The sequence below is a fragment of the Leopardus geoffroyi genome, chromosome A2 (genome assembly GCF_018350155.1).
Source record: "Leopardus geoffroyi isolate Oge1 chromosome A2, O.geoffroyi_Oge1_pat1.0, whole genome shotgun sequence".
In the NCBI taxonomy this organism is placed as follows: Eukaryota; Metazoa; Chordata; class Mammalia; order Carnivora; family Felidae; genus Leopardus; species Leopardus geoffroyi.
In genome coordinates this window covers 89,497,300-89,516,120 of record NC_059331.1, presented here as the reverse complement: position 1 = coordinate 89,516,120, position 18,821 = coordinate 89,497,300, and the positions used below count along the sequence as shown (strand labels likewise).

At 36.7% G+C, this 18,821-nt stretch overlaps 1 protein-coding gene across 9 annotated transcripts in view; it reads left to right on the top strand.

Annotated features, from left to right (window-relative positions):
- SEMA3D (semaphorin 3D) overlaps nucleotides 1-18,821 on the top strand; it is a 200,851-nt gene that overhangs the window by 80,028 nt on the left and 102,002 nt on the right. For all 9 annotated transcript variants that reach the window (XM_045494651.1, XM_045494650.1, XM_045494658.1 and 6 more), the window contains one exon: nucleotides 14,067-14,227. In XM_045494651.1, the coding sequence (XP_045350607.1) occupies nucleotides 14,067-14,227 (161 nt within the window). The remainder of the gene's footprint in view (nucleotides 1-14,066; nucleotides 14,228-18,821) is intronic.

The window sequence follows — 18,821 nt, the reverse complement described above, 5'->3', positions numbered from 1 at the left end:
TCTGCATAATTGTCAGTGTCAGCTATTGTCTAGATGGAAAGATAAGTCAAGCAGTTCTAAAACTATGTTCAAGGAGGAATGTGTTTACTGTTTGATATAGTGATACAGGTTGTAAGTACTATCAACGTTTAGAAAATTGAGGCATAAACATTTGGAAAGGAAACTCAGAAAGAAGAGATAACCTCAGAATCACATAAGAGATAATTAAAACAATAACAGCAACAACAATAACAACAACAACAACAAACATCCAAGTCTCCTGCTTTTCAATTCAATAGTATTTATACTACAATTTGCCTGCATCCAAGCCTATTAATTAATAATAATTAAAATCTATTTAACACTGTATTTGAGCACTGTTCTAAATATTATTGATCTGTGGAGGTTCACAAAGTGATAGAAGTTACACAGTAATGTAAAATAATACATATTTTAATGTTACCACAGAAGTATCATGCAAAAAGTGTTCTTGGAATTAAGAAGGGATATAAAACTCGCTGAGATCTACAAAGGTCAGCAATGTCCTCCTGGCAGGGTAAAAGAGGGCTAGATCAAGGGATACTTTGATTGTGTCTTTGGTTATGCATATAAACATGGAAGGAAGTTTAAGAGTATCATTACTTAAGTAAAGGCAATTTTTTTTCTGGGATTAAACCCTGTAAAGTCTTTTTTAGTTAAAAAAGTTCTTTGTTTTTAAATTTTTTTTAAGTTTATTCATTTTTGAGAGATAGAGACAGAGCATGACAAGGGGAGGGGCAGAGAGAGAGGGAGACACAAAATCCGAAGCACGCTCCAGGCTCCATGCTGCCAGCACAGAGCCCAACACAGGGCTCGAACTCACTAACTATAAGATCATGACCTGAGCCGAAGTCGGAGGCTTAACCTAACTGAGCCACCCAGGCACCCCATTAAAAAAGTTCTTTTTGGACAGATCTTGTATGTGGTGGGATTACTATTGTATAAATTATTGAGATAAAATTCTGTATATACAACTGCTTGTTTTAGGACTTTACTTACCTACTACAATGTGGCTCAACTTCCTTAGGTCTTATTAAGGGAATTTTTACAATGAGATTCTTTCAAAACATGTGTAAAAATATAAATTTAAAAACATTTTATTTATTTTTTGAAAAACTTTTGTTTATTTATTTATTTATTTGAGAGAGAGAGAGAGCAAGAGAGAGAGAGAGAGAGAGAGCGTGAGCAGGGAGAGGGCAGAGAGAGAGAATCCCAAGCAGGCTGCGTGTCAGCACAGAACCTGACGCGGGGCTCAAACTCACAAGCCATGAGATCATGACCTGAGCCAAAATTAAGAGTCAGCCTCTTCACTCACTGAGCCACCCGGGCACCCAATTTAAGGACATTTTAAAACTGAATGCCATTGGGTCTTTTTTTCACAGAAAATTTGACAAATGCCTCTGTGCTTCTTAAAACTAGTAATATATATTTTTTCATTTTTGTAAAAGTCCTTTAAATTGGCTGATTTAATCCTATTAATTCAAAAGAGGCATGTATCAGAACTAAGTACTTTTTACTTGTAAAGAATGATACTCATAAAGAAGTTTATTTGACTAAAGCCACAGTGAGCCAGGCACAGTCTGGAAAATAAGGTAAATATTTCAGCAATAGGTATATTGTGTAAAAATGTAACTAAAATTGTTTTGTAAAAGAATCTTGTTTTTCTAAGTAGTGCTAACTCTTCAAATATAAAATATAGCTGTAATATGCAACGGGGCTTCAGGTCAGAAGACCTCGATTTTAGCTCTTTCTATGGCATGTACAGTTCAGCCACCATTAGGATGAGGATTTGCTCTTTCTGAGTCTAGGTTTTCTCATCTAGAAATTAGTGATAATCCTCTAGTTATCCTCAAAGATCAAATTGGATAAAATAGGGAAAGTTCCTTGAATGTCACAAAGCACAAATTGAATATCATGACAGGCTTCAAAGGGAGTCCAAACAGTATGTAATTGAATTAATTGAAGTAAAAATTGAAGGTCTTTACAAATATAATTATATTTAGGCATTTCTGGTAGAATTTCTGCTGCTGCAGGTAACAGGACATTTACCTAAAAGTCAATAATAAATTATAATTTTTCATCTTCGCATCTCCTTCCAGGTTAATGCATGTTAAATTAACGCACTTCCCTTCCTTGTATGAGAGAACTGAGGGGGGAAAGTTCATACATCATTGGTTTAAATTAAGCAGGTCATTTATCACTTATAGCAACTAAGTTAGTTATAATTTAAGTTAATTAGATTGTTAGAATAAGTAAGGGATATGCACATTTGACCAATGTACAATTGTAATGGAAAAAAAATAATCTGGCCATCTTGCATAAATTAACACGCGCCATGTTTTAAATGTTTGAGGGAAACTCTAGTGTGGAGAAGAAGGAAGAGTTCAGCTCTTCTCTTCAGTGCAGTGGGGCCATGTTGTACTTTAGCCTTTCTTACTGCAACTTTGGTTCAATAATCTGTAGCACCAGAATAATCTGGGAGTTTGTTAGAAATGTATAATCTTGGGCGCCTGGGTGACGCAGTCGGTTAAGCGTCCGACTTCAGCCAGGTCACGATCTCGCGGTCCGGGAGTTCGAGCCCCGCGTCAGGCTCTGGGCTGGTGGCTCAGAGCCTGGAGCCTGTTTCGGATTCTGTGTCTCCCTCTCTCTCTCTGCCCCTCCCCCGTTCATGCTCTGTCTCTCTCTGTCCCAAAAATAAATAAACGTTGAAAAAAAAAAAAAAAAAAAGAAATGTACAATCTCATTTCCCTGACCTCTTTCTAAATGAGAAACAAGAATCCCAGCTGATTTGAAAGCTTGTTAAATCCTGAGAAGTGCTGCTCTAGAGTGTTCTTATTTAGACCTCTTCCTCTTTTCCCCACCTGCTCCCCTTCCAAGCATTTGGAGATAACAACCAGAACCTTTAATGACTGCAAACCATTAGAGCCACAGTTGGGTCTCTTAATGGCACATTAACCTCTCTAAATTATTCATATGGTTCTAATAAATTCTGATTTAGATGGGAGGCAGGTAAACCAACATACATAAGAATCACTAATTTGAAAACCATTAGTTAAGTATTTGTTAGACTTCTTATGTGCAAGAAAAAGTGATGGGTTACAGCATTGATTTAGACATTATTCTTATCTGCAAGAGCTTCTAGTTTTTTCAAGGGACAAAATAATTGCAAAAATATTAATTCAATACGATTAGGATATTTTTTAAATTTTTTTTTTTCAACGTTTATTTATTTTTGGGACAGAGAGAGACAGAGCATGAACGGGGGAGGGGCAGAGAGAGAGGGAGACACAGAATTGGAAACAGGCTCCAGGCTCTGAGCCATCAGCCCAGAGCCTGACGCGGGGCTCGAACTCACGGAGCGCGAGATCGTGACCTGGCTGAAGTCGGACGCTTAACCGACTGCGCCACCCAGGCGCCCCAGGATATTTTTTAAATGAATGCCATTCAAGAATGTTGAAGAAGGTTGGGTATGAAATGGAACTTTGAACAATGGAAAACATTTATACTTTATTGAATAAAGTGTATGTTGGCATTGGAAGATTTTGATCATGAAATTGACCTAACTTAATTGTGATTTAGGGGAAAAAAAAAAAGAATAGATAGCATCATGTGGTAGACATAGGTGAAGGAGAAGGGCATAGAACAAAGTTATTTATGAATCAGGTATAGTAATTTAGAGAAGGAATAATACGCATCTTGGCCTGGGTTACAATAGGAATAAATATTTGAGGGGGAAGAATAGAAAATTTATATGATCAAATTTATAAGACTTAAATTTAACTTGATGTTGATGTGAGGAAGTGAAATAGACTTAGAGGTACCAATTATTTAAATACAGGAAAAAAGAGTAAGGGACCAAGGAAGGTAAACTAAAAACAATTCTGATTTTTTGAGCCTGGGAACTAGGTCATGTCATTAAGTCATTGAAGTCAGTAAGATCGGTTGATTGGGGGAAAGTGACAGTAGCAAGCAGGCTACTGAAAATTATGAACTGTGATTTAAGAGAGGCAGTGCGGGGTGCCTGTGTGGTTCAGTCGGTTAAGTGTCCAACTTGGGCTCAGGTCATTATCTTGCAGTTCGTGGGTTCGAGCCCCACATCGGGCTTTGTGCTTACAGCTTAGAGCCTGGAGCCTGCTTCGGATTCTGTCTCCCTCTCTATCCGCCCCTCCCTCACTCGCACTCTGTCTCTCTCTCAAAAATAAACATTAAAAAAATACAAAAAAATAAGAGAGGAGTGTGGTTTTAGGTGTCTATCTCAAAGTCATGAGCAGAGATCTAATAATCTGTGAGACAAAAACATTTATAGGAAACTATAAATGGAAAACATTATTTCATTGCCTATGCTCTATAAACACTGCCTGAAATTCAGGAGAACATTATTCCATGACTGTATTTTTAATCTTCCTTTTGGAATTCTGTGTGCATACTCTGACACGGATTCTCTGCACACCTCTACCTGGATTACCTACCTTGGGCATGTGGGGAGAGGACCCTTTCTGGAGAAAACCTCGAGAAAAGTTCTACAGATAATAGTCATCTGTTTGTTTGGAATGAAAGCCAAACTCAAAGTTTCTTGAGCCAATAGAAATTAAAATTTAGATCAATATCACACTGAGTGCCCGGCATGATAAGTGAAAAACAACAAAATCAAACCAACAAAAACAAAGTTCAAGACATGTTCAGTCCAATTATTTTAAACTTCATAATAGTAACAATGAAGAAGTGATTCATATAATTTCCAGAAACAATAAAAGACACGTTCCAAGGCTGGGGATACAATAACATGAGACTTCTCAATCATGACTTTGAAAACTGGAAGATAGTGTTCACATGCCTCAGATCACTAAGGGTGAATGCTGGTCAACCCAGAATTCTATAGTTAGCCCACCTATTAATAAAAATAAATTAGAGGCCTTTTTACACATGTAAAATTTCAAAAATTTAAGTCTCAGTCACCATTTCTTAAGAAGTTTCTGGAGATGTGCTCATCAGAATAAGAAAATAAGTCAAGGAAGAAGACACGGGATCTAGGAAAGTTGGGATTCGTAGTAGGAGAGAGGTGGAAGGAAGTTTGAGAAAGCTGTCCCTCTGGTGAGAGAACAGCCAGTCTAGTTTGTAGGGAGAAGAAGAAAGGGCCCAGGAGACACCTCCAGGAGATAAAAAACAATCCGACAGAATTTCATCTGAAAATTTTATGCAGGCCCTTTTCAGGAATTGTGGAAAGGTTTGATCATGATTTAATTTTTTTTTAATATTTATTTATTTATTGAGAGGGAGAGAGACAGAGCGTGAGTAGAGGAGGGACAGAGAGAGAGGGAGGCACAGAATCCAAAACAGGCTCCAGGATCCAAGCTGTCAGCACAGAGCCCGACCCGGGGTTCGAACTCACAAACCACTGGATCATGACCTGAGCCGAAGTGGGATGCTTAACCGACTGAACCACCTAGGTGCCCCAGATTTAATCATGATCTTAAACAAAACTAAGTAAATGTCACAACTTGGAAATTATTAATTAAAGCAACAGATTTTTTTTCCAAGAAAGAAAGTATAATCAGAGAACTAGTTTTCTAAGTAGGGAAGAGTATTTACGTTGTTTAATAATGAAACCATTGAATACAGCTTTTCATAAAAATGGACATATAATCATGCCAGGACTTTGGTTAAAGGGAAAGAGTTGGCATCAGAAAGCTAAAATTCTCAATTTCTGTCAAAGGGAATTCAGTAGAAATGTCTGAAAATAATGTTCTAAAAGATAATAGTGTATACATATTATTTAGAAATAGAAAAATGAATAGAAAATAAACTACTAAACTGGTTTGGAGGTAGACAGACGATGGGAGAGGAGACAGATGCTTACATATGCCTTTTGACTTTACTTTTTGGTGTGCATATACTTAATTTTGGTGGATGCAATTAATTTTTTAAAATATCGTTATAAAATGTTGTTCTTTTCCAAAAATGTTATTACTCTTTGTTCTGTATATTCATCATGATCTTAACTTGAAGAATTATTTGTTCCTATCCTATTTGTCTTGCTGTTTAGAATCTATAGCTGATGGTATACTAAGGTATGGCTTTCTGAGTTTTGTAAAAATTAAATTTATATACTTGATTGAAAATAGATCCGTATTAATTTGTGACATGGTGTCTTGATTTTAAACATTCCTTTAAATTTGGAAGGGGAGATACTCTCAAGACTTTGAAGGCCATTAAGAAAATAATTGTCAAATCAGAATCCTTCCTTCTGAGGAAGTTTATTCTATTATGACACTGGTTTTCTGGAAATGTACTAGGTACTTATAACGTTAGGCTTTTTTTATAGGTCAGTGGGAAAAAATGATCATAGCAAAGCTTTCGAGCATTTAAAAGGACTCCTTCAAAGTAAGAGTTTAAAAGGATTCATAATCATAAATTATGAATCTCACATGTGATGGATTATATAAAGCATCTGCTATTGAAAGCTAGCCAAATAAAAATAAACCTGTAATTTAAAAGCATGGATGTAGATGGAAATGTGACAGTGTAAAATTGCCACACTCCTCTCCACATCCTGTCCTGGCAAGAACAAAGCTCTGATGATATAATAGGCTTTATTTGTTTCTAATTTATGTTTCCCTACATGGTATCATCTGATTTATTACTGACATAGGCAATGTTCTAAGACCTAATGAGCAGAATGATCTTCAACATTCCATTGCAGAAGAGCAAATGAAAATTTGATTTTTTTCCTGACTTGGACTTGCATTTGTGGGAAGAGAACAGGGTTGGACTTCTCACCTAGGAACGTATAAAGATAATATAATACACACCTATAGTTTTGAAGTAGTCTTCTGTAAGGATTTTAGGTTTGAATATTATTCTTTATATACTGGATATTGTTTCAGCAGTTAGCTATGGAGAATGAGTGTACATAAATAGAGACTAATTTGTATTTTTGATAGGTGGAAGTCAGCTATCTTGGTAACCAAAATTTTTTCATATGATCTCAAGCTTCAGAAAACCAATTGAAAGTCAGGTGGGGCCAGTTTAAGATGAGTTAAATTTCCAAAGCTTGATTCCAAAACAGAATCCATGCCTTTCCTTGGACCAGAACCTAGAGAAGCAAATACAAGTTCACAGAGAGCCCAAGGAACTCAGTGAGCCACGGTATTAGGGACTAGTTTTCTTTTTGGACTGAATAACTTGTTGCCTTTACTCAATTCCTGACCCAAACTGAGAACAGGCTTTTTTTGGGGGGGGTGGGGGTGAGGTAATGGTTTGGTAGCCAAAACATTTCTGGAAACTATGGGAAGAAGGAATTCCATAGAAGAAGTCTTTAGATACTAACAGCATGAAAGCCCTGGGGGTTCAGAGATCAAGGGAGGAAAGCGGAATTTATGGGGAAGACAGGAATAAAAACTCCTTTACTTCCTTACTTACAACAGCTTTGCAAAGAACACACTGGAGATGCGACCATATTTCAAGAAGCCCCAGAACAGCCTTACTGATATAATGGTTATTTCCTTTGAGGAAAAATAGGAGTGGTTGCAGTAAGCATTTGTGCTGAATATCTTGAGACCATAGGGAAAGCCGATTCGGTTTTGAACTGGGGCCATTTTTGGTTGTAAACTTTCTCTGCTGAGGCATTCTACTCCTGTGACTGGAGTAGATTGGGAAGTAACTTTCCTCAAAGGTGATTTTCTTTTTACCCCATGAAATTCTAGCTTTAATAACTTGGATTATCTTCTCAAAAAATCTTTGTGTTTAGTGTTCTTTAAAGGATGTGGGAAGCCATTTTTTTAGCTATGTAGTCTTCTTGGGAGAGAAATGGTCAACTCCACCCAGTTCAAGATTTCTGGCAATAAATGCTATTTCAGGGATATGGGATCTTGTTCATTTAACAGTCAAACATTGAGGAAGTCTGTGTTGCTTAAACCTAAATTTATTAGATTCAATGTGACTAACCACTCCCTTCCTTTCTGAGGTGAAGAGGAAGAATGTAGACCGTCAGGTCAAATGTTTCTTCAGGCTGAATGAACAATTGTATTAAGTGACACTAAAAGGGAGATACAAAGAATTCTTTTAAGAACAAATGTTTATTTCAAATCAGAACAGGGATTATGGGATCTTTAGCCTTCCCCTCACATGGAAGGGCATCTGGTTGTGAGTAAGGAGTTTCATTGTTGCTGAACAAACAGCACCATTAAGAGCAAATTGGTTTTGTGAAACCTCCTTAACCATTCTGGACCTCACTGAATTGGCACATGTGAGTCCAACAAAGGTTATTGATAGAATTTCCCTTTAGTTGGAATTGCTTTACACTATATTCCTGCTCTTCCCAAAGGTTAGAGGTGATCTGTTCCAAGGAACAGAGTGGTGCCCAGGAATAGACAGGTGAATGCTAGTTTACCTGATAGCTCTTTAATTTTAACAAAGTTAGGCATAAGGTTCTAATGCTGTAGAACTCAAAGGCATTTTAGAAGGAGCATAGAGACCATGCAGTATCTCTACCCAAGATAATGGTGAGAGAATTGAAGTGGCATTATTTGGCTTGGTAAAAGAAATGCAGATGGGAATTTCTTCCCATTTTACTATTAAAGGTATTTGACAGTCTGTGACTTTCGCTACTGCTGTCTTTTGTCACAAGCATGTTTTCCTTTTTGATGTGGATTAGCATTTCCTCTGCACTAGGCTGTAAGATCCTGAGAGTGGAACTTGTTATCAGAGTCTTTGTATCATGTGCAGAGCCCCTGGTGGTCTTAGGTGAGTCCATTGTTTGCCTTCATCATCAAATTTTATAAAGGTAGTGACTTGCTTCCTTGTGCCGAGCAGTTATTCTAAATAGTGAAGAAATGGGAAGTTACTCTAAATGGTTATTAACTGCATGTTGGAAATATACATTTTCTCTGTGGCTTTTGGAGAGATATCAGGAGATGCTGATGAAGATTCTGGACATACCCTTCAAAAAAAGGCACATGTACATACAAACATGAAAAATCATGTTACTTACAGGGTTTTTGATACTCAGAACCATGCTGTTGCTCTGCAGCATTTTATTGATCACGGATCATGAACATCTTGTCTGTGTCATCATTCAAATAAAAATCTATCACAGGAATCATTTCCATATTCAAACTGGTGGAATAAATTAATGATCTTATCTTCATTTCATTTCAGAAACAATCATCCTGTAACTTTTCCAAAAGCGTATTGCTAGAATAGGAGTGGGAAATTGAGGGCGTGGGACATTGAATGACACTACAAACTGAGAAGAAGGTGATAGACCAACAAGTTGTTAAAAGAACAGTTCGGGGGCGCCTGGGTGGCGCAGTCGGTTGAGCGTCTGACTTCAGCCAGGTCACGATCTCACGGTCCGTGAGTTCGAGCCCCGCGTCAGGCTCTGGGCTGATGGCTCAGAGCCTGGAGCCTGTTTCCGATTCTGTGTCTCCCTCTCTCTCTGCCCCTCCCCCGTTAATGCTCTGTCTCTCTCTGTCCCAAAAATAAAAATAAAACGTTGAAAAAAAAAAAAAAAAAAGAACAGTTCGAACGAGTGATTATAGGGAATTCCGTAAGTTTAGGTAGAAAGAACAAAGAATGCATTGAGGACCTAGAGGTAAACGCTACTGTCATCTGAGGAGAGGCGAGGCTGTCTAAGTACGTATTGGGCAGGCCTCCTCTGAATGGCTGTGTGACACAACATGCTCACCTCCCTCCCCAATGGGGACAGAACAGAGTTTCTGTTCCAAAGGATTGTAACTGTGGACAGTCTTAAAAATCACATGGCTTGGGGCGCCTGGGTGGCTTGGTCGGTTAAGCGTCCAACTTCGGCTCAGGTCATGGTCTCATGGGCCGTGAGTTCAAGCCCCGCGTCGGGCTCTGTGCTGACAGCTCAGAGCCTGGAGCCTGTTTCAGATTCTGTGTCTCCCTCTCTCTCTGCCCCTTCCCTGCTCTCTCTCTCTCTGTCTCAAAAATAAATAGACGTTTAAAAAAATTAAAAAAAAAAAATCACATGGCTGAAAATTGTCAGTTCAGGAGAAGAAAAAAAATAAAGCTCGGAAATCTATTGCCAAATTATTGGTCTTTAACTTTCATGAGTTTCCAGCCTGCAGAGCCAGCATCCACCTCTGATTCCTCTAAAATTCTCCCGGGAGTATATCAGTTTTAGGTGTGAAGACGCAGGGTTTGGAATTAACCACCTCCAACCCCTGTCCCCCCGCCCCCTCCCTTCCCCCCAGGCTTTACTTGATGATCCTGTGAAAACGAAAATGACTTTGCTTGGTTTGGCAGAAATGCAGGAAAGATAAGCTGTTTGGGGAAGAGGGAACCTGTTCCAATCCCTGTCCCAAGGTCTGTTCAAAATGTATGCGTCAGCCTGAGAAATTTTCATATGTAATGCCTAAGTCTAATTATTTTGTTTGGCTACAAAGGATTGGCGGAGCATGCTTTAATCATTTGGATGCTAACATTGTCACAAGGCAACATGAAATCATTTTGAAATGATAATACTTTACATTAGTCACTATTTTTGCAGCTGTATTTCCTTGTCAAATTTGAAACTAAACCCAATAGAATTGGTTGTGGTTAAAGAAAATAAATGACTACCTCAACTTTGTTTTCCTTGCTGTACCAGGAGAGACAACAAATGAGATGTAAGATTCTTAAACATCTTGCTCCTCTCAGTGGCACTGCCATAATTCAGGGACTTGCCATCTTTCAGGAACTTCTGGGTAGTCTCCCTTCTCCTACATTTCCAATTCTCATCCATCCTGAACACAGCAGCCAGACTTATTTTTCAACACTCAGTTAAAGTCTTTGTCACTTTTCTGCATAACGTATTTTAGTGGCTTCCAGTTACCTCCGTGATAATCAAACTTCCCAGCCTGCCATTTTAGGCTCTGGTTATCTCAAGGCTGCCTTTACGTCCAGCCTCATATATTCTGTATGTTCTAGCCTATCGAACTACTTTAATTCCACAAATATTTAATAAGTACTTAATTTGTCTCAGACACTGAGCTAGTGCTGGGGATTCAAAGATAAGTTAGACATAGTCTTTGTGCTGAAGGAGTTCACACTGCAGAGTAGGAGATATATTAAAAATGTAGTGGGTGAGTGTGATGTATGGTGATATAGGCACTTGTACATTCTCGTGTTCTTCTGCCTCAAAAAAAAACTTTTCTTTATATCTTTCCTGAAAAGATTCCATTCGTCCCTCAACACTGTTGTCAATTATTATCTTCTTTTGTAAAGTGACACACAATTAATTATTTGAAAGATTTCCTTTGTGTATACTTGTATTAGAATGTACTTTGCCTATACTGTATTCTGTATACCTTTCTACTTATATATTCATCTGTGAGCCCCTTGAATGCAGGGCTTAGCATGACCACACCCTTAACTACATGCTCAATACCTAATATAATAGATTCTTATAAGTTTTTTGGACTGAATAGCTTTTTAATGTTAGTCCAATACTGTAAAAAGAATACAGAGAATTTCTCATCTTCACAAGTCAGGTTTAAGGGAAGATGAGATACTATTCTTTATTAGAAGTTATTTGGCTCAAACTGGAATTTAATAATCATATTCAAAGTAAGTTAATATTTACTGAACTTTTCCTATCTTCAAGGTACTGTTTTAAGAACCTTAAAGAAGTTATCTCCTTTGCTCATCCTAAGAATTATATGAGTTGGGAAATATTATGTCTTCCTTTTTGTACATTTTGTATAGAGTTTAAAAAATACATCGTCATCATTGTAATAACTGATAGTACATAGCACTTACTATGTGACAGGCACCATTCTAATGCTCATCATTAAGTCCTTGAGTCCTCACACCTACATGATTTATTAATCGTTTATATTATTATCTCCATTTTTTTTTCAACGTTTATTTATTTTTGGGACAGAGAGAGACAGAGCATGAACGGGGGAGGGGCAGAGAGAGAGGGAGACACAGAATCGGAAACAGGCTCCAGGCTCCGAGCCATCAGCCCAGAGCCCGACGCGGGGCTCGAACTCACGGACTGCGAGATCGTGACCTGGCTGAAGTCGGACGCTTAACCGACTGCGCCACCCAGGCGCCCCTATCTCCATTTTATAGAGGAGGAAACTGAGGCACGGGGAAGTTAAGTTTTTTTTTTTTTTTTTTTTTTTCCTAGATCACAGCTAGATTTGTGAGGCTAGGATATGTCCCAAGTGGTCTAGACACAGATCTCACACTCATTAGGCTAACCCATGTTTCCTTTTGTTAATGAACGTTGCAAATGCATGGTTCAAAATAGTTGATTATTATCCATGGGCACTTGAAATAATAAGATGTATATCATATAACCTACTTTTCTCTATTAGTTGGGTCAAGATATGCTCTTGGAGACCCTTGCATACTTTTTCCATTTTGCCCATTTTATTCTTTGTTAAACAAGTGGAAATGTCATGGAACATACCAAATCACCTCAGTGAATAAGGGTTTGTGTGAAATGTTTTCTTTTGTTAAGGCTTTAGATCATATCTGTCTTATCTATCCACTCGGTTCCATTATTCTTTCCTCAGTTCTACTTTATAGTTAGTATGGAATGTTTATCAGATATTAGCCTACAAAAATAGGGTTTCTGTATTTGGAGATGCTAAAAAATATTATTCCATGGGTCTCTGGTCTGAAAAACTACTGAAGTCATATTTAGCTTGAGAGGAAATAATTAGTATTGGGTTACTATATCCAGAATTCTATCCAGTATACATAAAGCAAGATTGATAAGCATTAGTAAGACCACACTCACTTGAGAATTCAGATAATTTTATATCTTCTTCTTCAGCATACAGCCTTTGGGTTTGTCAAAACTAAGACCAAAATCTATCGTGATGAATAAGGGAAATAACATGTAACCATTGTAAATTAGAGAAAAGAGTGAAGGGAATACTCAAAAATATGGAGTAACAATAGAGCCCACAGTTGATGTGTGGAATATATAGGCTTTAAATTTAAAAGACTCATATATCCATTTACAGAGGTTGAAAATTGCCATGATACATTTTGGAAGTATCCTGTTACCTGTTTCTGAGACATTGCCTCTTTGTATTTTTCTCATCAATTAATAATGACTTACTTGAAAATAATGATTTAGTTTCAAAGTCCATCAACATATAATGGACTTTAATGAGTGATGAGTGGTATTATTATTATATTGGTATTTAATATTATAAGGCTATAGAAAATGAGAGGGTATGATAAGTATTTGAGGCAAAATCTGTTGAAAGATTTGTATTTCTGTAAACCCGGACCTAAATTTAATAGGACTATCCATATCATAGTTGTAAGTGAAAAAAAAAAAAAAAAAGAATTAGGACATACAGACAAGTGTCAAAGAGAATGGAGACTGGGACTGAGGCTGTATTATCAACCTTACCATCACCTGATTTTGAGACTTGAGGCATGTGGCTTCACCTTGCTGGAGTTAAATACCTTCATTTATAAAATCACGAATCCGTATTAATTGATTTTCAAGGTCCCTTCCTGCTTTACTATTTTGATCTCTTTACTGGTTCAGGATCATATATCTCTCAGAATCCATTTTCTTGGATTTGGCTTCTTTGTTTACTCCCTGAATGCATGAAATAGGAACTGTATAATCCTCCAAACATAGTGATGTGTTTATCAAAAGTAGGGGGCGAAGAAATGCTGTAAGTTTTATCATACACTTAGTTTCATGCTTACTTTGCATATATTGATTTATTTAATCAGTTTGCAAACTGATGCTTTCATTTGTAACTTAAGAAGGTGGACAGAGTAGTGAAATATTTTGCATTCAGTTGCTTTGAAAATACTCATTTTAATATCTTGCATTTTTCATATGTAAGGTTAATGTTGTATCAGTAAAATGAAATGTAATAAATCACAGTGATTTCTAAATGATTATGTGCTAAAAAACCGTATCTTGTTCGCTTCTATCTAAATTTGAGCATGCATGCTGTATGTATGCATTTACAAAGTGCAGAAATGTATGTATTGAGGCAAGTAAATATTTTACTAATTAATGTTTTCTTTCTTTCAATTCCTCTTTTACTTTCCCATAGACTTGCTGCTTTCAAATAGCTGCATTCCGTTTTTGGGTTCATCAGAAGGACTAGATTTCCAAACCATTCTGTTGGATGAGGAGAGGGGCAGGCTGCTTGTAGGAGCGAAGGACCACATCTTCCTGCTCAGTCTGGTTGACCTAAACAAAAACTTTAAGAAGGTCAGTTTATTTATATATAAAGATATATATAAATATTTACATGTGTGTGTGTGTGTGTGTGTGTATATATATAACACAAATAAATGCATTCAGCCAATATATATATATATATATTGGCTGAATGCATTTATTTCCATCTATGCCATTCTCCTCTTTTATTTTAAGTGACTCAGTTTCAAATGCACTAGGTCATTTATATATCCAAAAAGAATATGTTAGAAGAACACCTGGCTTTTGATGTACGTTTTGGAGTTTTGTGGATTTAAGTACATATGCATGTTCTCTGTTAACAGTGCATAAGTGTAATAATAGAACGTTTGAAAATATAAATGAAAGGGATTATGCAAGAGAAATGTAATGTTTTAGACTGAAAAGCTGCCAAATGAGTTATTCATCAAGGGTTAACATTTATATTCATAGTAATTGTAAAATTAAGTTTTTGTTAACTTTCAATTAACAAATAACCATATTTCAAATTGACAATGTGACTAAGGTGGCATTTTAACACCACACTGTTTTTTTTTTCACATTCTTATTTCTTAACTGAATAGGTTTCTCCTATGGCCCAAGCACCCTCAGAGGGTGAGGATTATTAATACCTCAACTATGGCCTCATTAAGAATAATCTATCACTGAAAGAAAATATAGGCTAGTTATTGAAAAAAAAAAGGCAGCTGCTGCTGTGCTTTACCTTTTCAGTTAGCAACACAATGCTCAAAGGAAAGAGTGCCATCCTTTAGGCCTTATAAATTATAATCAGCAAGTACGTTAGCAAATATCAATATCTATGCAAGCCCAGATGGATGCCAAGACTGGAAGGATTGAATGACTGATGAGAAGACATAATATATAATTCATTCTACATCTACGAGACATGTTAGATTGGTTTTTCTTTTTCTTCTTTTTCAGAAGCATTGAAAAACAAAATACTAGGAGCCATTACAAGATTTCAGGTCAATAGTCCCCAGTACTGAATTAATAGAGAATTCTTTCCATTCTAAAAGAGTCGTTCACAAGTCACTGTAGGACTTTGAAGCTTCAAACAGTTGTCACCTACAATGACCACTTGAACTTAAACCTCTGATTTTTAAATGCTTTAAAAACTAAATATTAGTTGCTCAGTTATTTGAATATTATCAACACTAAGGGCTTAGTCTACATAGGTGAAATAGTTGTCTCCATATGTGTTAATATTACTTAATTAATGCCTGCATCAGAAACAGTGTTTTTTGCCTTTTAATAATTTAATTTTTAAGTAGCTCTTCTGTACATTTTTGAGGTCCACCAAAAGAAAAGGAGATCTTTTTAAAAATGTATTTATTTATTTTGAGAGAGAGAGCACGCAAACATGAGCTGGGGAGGGACAGAGACAGACAGAGAGAGAAGAGGGACAGAGGGAGAGAGAGAGAATCCCAAGCAGGCTCCCTGCTGTCAGCACAGGGCCTGACATGAGGCTCCATTTCATAAACCATGAGATCATGACCTGAGCCAAAATCAAGAGTTGGGCGTTTAATTGTCTGAGCCACCCCCAAACCCTGAAAGGAGATGTTTCTTATGAATGCTCAGACTTGATAAAGAAGTAGTGTTTGAATGCAAATGTATATGCATGTGTTGGATGTTTCTAGAAGAAACAGTGAGGGTAAAATATTAGCCGTAGGTGATGTGATAATCGACATACTCATAATATAAACTCATAAGATTATCTTATTTAAAAAATATAATTATTCTATAGTTTGAATATTGTTTACCGTAAGGTAAAATAAGCAGTGAATATGGGCTAGAATTTGAAAAGCTTACCTTCATTCTGCCATTGTCGTTCTGTTCCGTTTATGCTTAAGGATATATATTTTCTTTAGGATTTAAAAAATATATATTTGTATAGGAGAGCCTATTGGTGGTATCAACTAATATCTCAATGATCAGTAAATATCTTAGCAGAAGATGACTCCTTTAAGGAAAGCCACCAAGGAAAATCTTAGTCAGTTTCACAGTTTTGCTTTAAGAGCTGCTATTTAGCTAACAAAGCATTTTTCCAAATATGTCTCAGCTTTAGTGTAATAGCAAAAGGCAATTCATAGTTTCAAGGGAATTTGTTCTTGTGCTATTCTCTGCCTTCAGGGATTAGAAGAAAAAGTTCATTTATCTGAAATGAGTGCATTACATCATCGCTTAAAATAAATTCTGATAACATAACTTCCTTCTGTGACTATTTTAAGCAGATCTCTCTTTGGCTGCATTCCATCCATGAAATGTGCTAATATTTAATAAAATAAATATTTATGAAACTTTGATTTCCCTCATGCTATTATTGAAATAAATGGTTATTTGAACACATTGTAAAATTAGGGTCTGTACTGGAGATTTTCTGCCTGATATTCCTTTATCATATCAAATGTGTAATTCATAAAGAGGTTATGCATACAAAGGAAAAGGCAAGAATTTATGTTTTTGTAGGTATCTACATTTAAAACTTATATAAATCACTCCAGTGCTAAAAGGTACTCTACAGTAGCAACCTAAAGTGTCAAGATGTAGTACTTTAGCAGTGTTTAGACCTACGTGGTTTGCGTTGGCTCCATGCCCTTCGGCAAAAATCCAAACTTCTCTGCGGAAGAAACCACACATGTTGGGACTCCATGGGGCTGAAGGATGTCCTTTGTACTCTCAAGACCTAAAGCAATCTACAACACGTAATTGACTTAGGAATGACTGGTTAGGGATATTTTCCTCTGGCAAATTAAAAAAAAAAAATCTGTAGAAAGTATTCCATTGAAGTGTCAAAATTTAGGATATATGTTTACTTAAAAGTTCTTGTACAAACAGGGACATGTCTATTGAAAAATCGCCTTCATTTCGTATTTGCCCCTGGCCTGTGGTAACATCCTTTACAAAAAAAATTCAGTAATAAATATTTTAAAATATCCTTTGTATTATGTTTACTCTATTCCAACTAGATTTTGAGTCTTCTACAATGAATGATACAGGTATATGTTCAATAGGGTTTGATGGGTACGACTGTAGAGGAAGAAAGTAAAAATTAAATATTTCAGAGTATTTCTACTCTTCTGGAAAGTAAAAATTAAGTACACCAAGGTTTTTTGTTTATTTGTTTGTCTTATTGTTTGTTTTTTGTTTTTGTTTTTAAACGATGTGACATTTAGGTGAAAGGGATAAGATTCTGATCTTTTCTTGAGGGAAAGGACTATTTCTATAGGGATTTAAAAGACTTAATGACAAGTGTCAGCACACGTGGGGACATGAAGTCTCTCACTTCAAGTAGGCTTTTCCTCAGTTGGTCCCTAAGGCCTCTCTTCAGCTAGGGAACAGTCTGTGGATCTCTGTGGGACAGGTTCAGGATAGATATGTGCATTGGTTCAAAGTTTCCTTTTCCCAACACTAGACCAAAATAGAAAAATCAGAACCAGCCTAACAAGATCCCATTCCAAGGGAAGGGTGTGGATCTGGAACCATTTTTACTGTTGGGCTGTAGGTTGAATTCCACCAGAAGCCAACTGGGAGAGCAAAATTATTTTATAGGATATTTGTAAGGGAGTGTTCTGGGGATCAACACATGTGAGAGGGGCCGTGGGGAAGTACTATTAGATAAAGAAAGAACTGTGCTGTGATGCAGACCCAGCAAAAAGCCTCAACTGACAAGCCAAACTGATAAGGTGGCGACCATTTCAATATGGTCCTCTAGTGTAAGTGATAATACCATTATTCAAGTGAGTTTATCTTATAAAAGGGATTCTCCATTTTCTCCGTATCTAATCCATTCACCATGACCGTCAGTATTATCTCTTAAAAAAATAAAAATCTGACCATATTTCTTCTCTGCTTACATACTCTGGAGTTCTTGATTTTCAGGGAACTTGAATGAACTCCAGATTTCTGTTGATTTTTAAGGCTCACCTGATTTCCGGTCTTATTTTTATCCACTGTTCATTATTCCCTCACTTGCATTTTATTTTCTGCTTCCTTGCCTTCCTCTCTCTCATTCATTTACTCAACCTGTGCTGTTAGTTCTTTTCAAAATAAATTCCTTTCAAGTTTTGTGCCTTTGCTAAAGCTTCCTGAAATTGCCATTCACTTTCTTGTTCACCTCACTCCTCTGAATTTTGAAGGCATTTATCTAATTTTACCCTTTTGTTGCCTTTTACTCCCCAAGGCTTCCTCACCCTTAGAGGACGTAACAATTCTTTGTGTTTAGTAGAGCAATTATATATATTAATATCAATGTCAGTTGTCCTCTTTTATAGAATTATCGTTATGCATTGGTATAAGTAAATATATCCCCCATCCAAATCATACCCTCTTTGAATGGGGACTGGGCTATTTACCATGCACTTCTCATTGTCCTTTGACTCATTGTATAAAAGTTCTCTGTGACTCTCTACTTAATGTAGGCTTTATGAATTCTGCTGCAGATCTCTTCAAAGTTCCTGATTCTCCGTAAGTTTTCTCCCTTCAATATTGTAAACATTATTGGGGTGACGTTGTCAGGAGAGACTAGATTACAATTGAACTCAAAGAATTGAAGACTACGTAATTACTCTGTTGTAGTATTTAGCATTATCCACTAAATATTTTTTAA